The sequence below is a fragment of the Wyeomyia smithii genome, chromosome 2 (genome assembly GCF_029784165.1).
Source record: "Wyeomyia smithii strain HCP4-BCI-WySm-NY-G18 chromosome 2, ASM2978416v1, whole genome shotgun sequence".
NCBI lineage: Eukaryota > Metazoa > Arthropoda > Insecta > Diptera > Culicidae > Wyeomyia > Wyeomyia smithii.
In genome coordinates, this window is record NC_073695.1 from 198,590,098 (window position 1) to 198,593,856 (window position 3,759).

General features: G+C 43.1%; 1 protein-coding gene across 2 annotated transcripts; it reads left to right on the top strand.

The window, feature by feature from the left end:
* Positions 1-321: 321 nt before the first annotated feature.
* On the top strand, positions 322-3,689 carry LOC129723105 (probable 4-coumarate--CoA ligase 1). 2 transcript variants are annotated; one of them, XM_055677076.1, is made up of 3 exons: positions 322-871; positions 932-2,376; positions 2,502-3,689. In XM_055677076.1, exons 2-3 carry the CDS (start codon positions 1,805-1,807, stop codon positions 3,580-3,582), a joined length of 1,653 nt encoding a protein of 550 aa, XP_055533051.1. In that variant the 5' UTR covers positions 322-871; positions 932-1,804; the 3' UTR covers positions 3,583-3,689. The 2 variants fall into 2 exon arrangements, with proteins under 2 accessions (XP_055533051.1, XP_055533050.1); XM_055677075.1 differs by having other exon boundaries at positions 322-2,376.
* The last annotated feature ends 70 nt before the right edge of the window (positions 3,690-3,759 follow it).

The following is a 3,759-nucleotide window of genomic DNA, read 5'->3' on the forward strand; positions in this document are numbered from 1 at the left end:
CATTTATAGCAGCAATCGGAAGAAGCGACCAACAAATGGAAAATCTCTAATGCGCTTACATGGTCTTAGCAACTGCTCTGTCGCTCCGCAGCAGTCGCCATTCTGCGCGTCGTCGTTCGTCTGGAGAAGACACTCTACCTACTCCACCACTGCTCGTGGTAGCATGCAAAGAAACAAACTAGAAAGAGGTGCAAAACGGAATTTAGTCCGGAGCTGAGCGAGCAGATTGAACAATATGTGTAAATAATTAAATTTAAAAAAGTGCGACGGAAAAGTGGTTTTGTGCATTTCGAAGATTTCCCTTGTGGTTGAAATCGGCAGAGTTGGATCGAGGGACATTTTCCACAAATTCAACACTCGTTATGTCCTAGATAAGACTCTGTAATTGGTAGACTGTGAAGCCCTCGAAGCGGAACTGGAGGAAATTGAACTGATTCTTGTGCTCGTTTGCGGACTGCCAAGCATAGTGAACCGTGTGGATACCAGGTGGAACTATACCGATTATCTCGCCGTCGTAGACGGTCATGTGAAGATCCGTAGAGAGCCACCGGAGACCGCTTAGGGGGCCGTGTGTGTGCGAGTGTGAGACGAAAGTCCAACCTCGCCGTTTATTGCTGTGGTATTTACCTCTGAGAATTGCAAGTGTAACGTAACAGACGTCAATCAACCGGAACGGTGTACTTCCGCTCTCCGGCTGAAATCGACGAGTGACGAGACGAGCCCGCTGATACGGTACGGGCTCTAGAAGATGGAATGGTTACATGTGAAAGAAGGTGGAATCGATGACAACGCACGGAGTGAGCTGGAAGACGAATAGTTTATTCAATGAAAAGCTGCTGAGCGAAGCACAGGAGGAAACTCACGTCGTATGGTACCGTTCGATTGATTTACTGTTTCGGCTCAGGTGTAAGTTACGCATTTGTAAATTCAGGTGTGAAATTTCCGAAGTTGTAACAGTTATCATGCATGCATCTGCCATGATGTTTATCGATGCTGGTCAATTAGGCTCTCTGTATGGTATAGCAGAAATTCAAAAAATCTATGCATGAAATTTGCAATGCAAGTACAGAATTTAACTATGAAAGCAGGAGTGTATCCACCTAGTGGTGTAGATTGAATAGTACATCCGAATTCTAAGCTTAAGCTTCAGAACTTCACAGCTAATTTCAAAGATTTGACTCGATTAAAATTTCGAAATTTATAAAAATTCATCTAGTTTACGACACTTAAATTAATAATTTCTAATCTTCTTTTTCGATATTTTTAATCAATTTCAATTTCGAAAATCTTATGCGACTAGTTATCTAATTGTCTAACAACAAGCTTAACGCTTACTGTAAACATGTAAAAAAACAACTTAATTAATAGCAGGTGAGCTACTAGTATACGGTTGACCGCCGTTCGTTATCATGCACTTTGCGTTAGGAGTTTTGGAAGCAGTGCAACCGCGTTAGTTTAAAACTTACAGGAACGTCGGCACTTGCATGACTCACTGACCCAATCCTAACAAAAATTCATTCAACTAACGAGCAGATACTGTGAGGAACCAAAAAGTTACTAGCTTAAACTGGACCCAACAAATATTGTGGTATGATAAGGACAGTGCACTGCAAGCAAACGTGAATTTACAACAGAACTCGACAAGATTGCTTATCGAGCACAAGCGAGAGACGATTCGAAATTCGTATGTATTATTCATTTCTATATTTTGTTCGAGCATCAAGAGACGACCGTTGAAAGTTTACCGGCGAAATCCACCAGATAAGGTACTTCAATATAAATGAGCTAATTCGTTGCCGCCAATATGCCATTTCGAAACCTCCGCCGGTCAGGTTCAGTTATGAACACAACATTCGATCCAGAAACGAAAGTATGGAGCGGTCTCCATCAGCTGCCCGTTTACAACCCGGAAGCCAGCTTCGGTCAAATCCTGCTGGCAGTGCTGCGACAGAACCCTACAAAGGTCACTCAGATAGATGGCGATACAGGTCGTGAAATGACCCGCGAGGAAATGCGCCTAAGAGCAATTCGAGCTGCGCAGAATTTAACGTCCTTGGGTTACCAGCAAGGTGATTTGGTGACGGTGGCGTGTTCCAACAGTGAAAATTTGGCCCCGCTTGTTATAGCATTGCTTACCATAGGAACACCCTTCAACACACTGGCACCAACCTGCGGTGTGAAAGAAATGGCTCACATGCTGAAAATCACGCAACCGAAGTTGGTGTTTTGTGATGCCACTAACCATACCACCGTGAAAAAGGCTGTCGATCTGGTGGTGGAACAGAAGCCCCAAATCTATGTCTTTGAAGACGACTCGGTTGATCAAAATAAGGCGGAAGATTTGTTCAAAGAAACTGGAACCGAACTGATGTACCTGTAAGTAATTTCTTAAACAATTTGAGTCAAAATGCATCAAAATAAAAATAGCCATTGTTATGTAATTTCTCATAAACATTTGATAATACTGATATGATAACAACCAAATTTATTTTCCGTTGCAGCGCGCCTTATCTCGGAAATTCGCGAGAAGCGCTGGGAATAATCTTGTGCTCCTCGGGAACAACGGGACCGATCAAAGGCGTTTCGCTATCGCACGCCCATCTGATAACAGCCTACGGGAACGCAGTTAATTTGGCAAACTTCGGATTGGTGTTCAACTTTAGTCCCCTGTACTGGGCTACGGGACTGTTTCTGTTGATGCATTCGCTAATTAATGGTGACCCACGATTGATTACCCGCAAAGCGTTCAGCGAGGATGTGTTTTTCGATCTGTTGGAGAAATACCCGATTCGTTTGATATTCACCCCGCCGTGTTATGCGCAGCTTGCGCTGCGTCATCCCCGCGCAGAAATGACAAATTGGTCCAACATTACCATATGGGCGCTTGGAGGTTCACTGGTTTCCGAGATTCTTCGCGAGGAATTGGACAAAAGATTGCCCAATGGACGATCCAGTAACTGGCTGGGAAATTCGGAAATAGGTGGTATATGTGTCGATATTAGAAAACGAAAACCGTACTCAGTGGGACAACTGATGGCAAATATTAGTGCCAAAATAGTCGACGAAAATGGCAATGCCATGGACATTGGAAAACATGGCGAGCTTCTTCTAAAATTTCGTGAGAAAATTCTCGGTTACTTCAAGAACCCCGAAGCCACCACCGAAGCCATTGACGATGAAGGTTGGCTTCGCACCGGAGATGTTGGTTATTTCGACGACGAAGGTTTTCTGTTTTTAACGGATCGTAAAAAAGACATGCTCAAATATATGAACTATCAAGTGTCACCGTGGGATTTGGAGGAACTGATCGGTAGAATCGAAGGTGTCGAGCAGGTTTGTGTTATTGGACTACCGGCGGCCAATTTAGACACTGAACTACCAACAGCTGTCATTCAGAGATCGAACGGCAGCAATTTGACGGAGGAGGAAGTAACGAAAACGGTGAATGATGAAGTTGCCGACTATCGGAAGCTACGGGGAGGAGTGTTTTTCGTGGAACAGTTCCCAATGACACCGACGGGAAAGATTTTGAGGAAAGAAGTGCGGAAAATTATTCTGGATACGCTAAAGTCGAAAGAGTAATTCGACTAGATTATGTTTCCCTAAACGGGTTAATCCTTTAAGTCTGTCCAATATTTGTTTATTGACATTTTCCGAATACAATAAAAAGTTATCCTTTTTTAACATAATGATAAAATTCTAAAGATAATTGGCATCACACAATTAACGTTGACATATATGAGTCATTATATGTAGTAT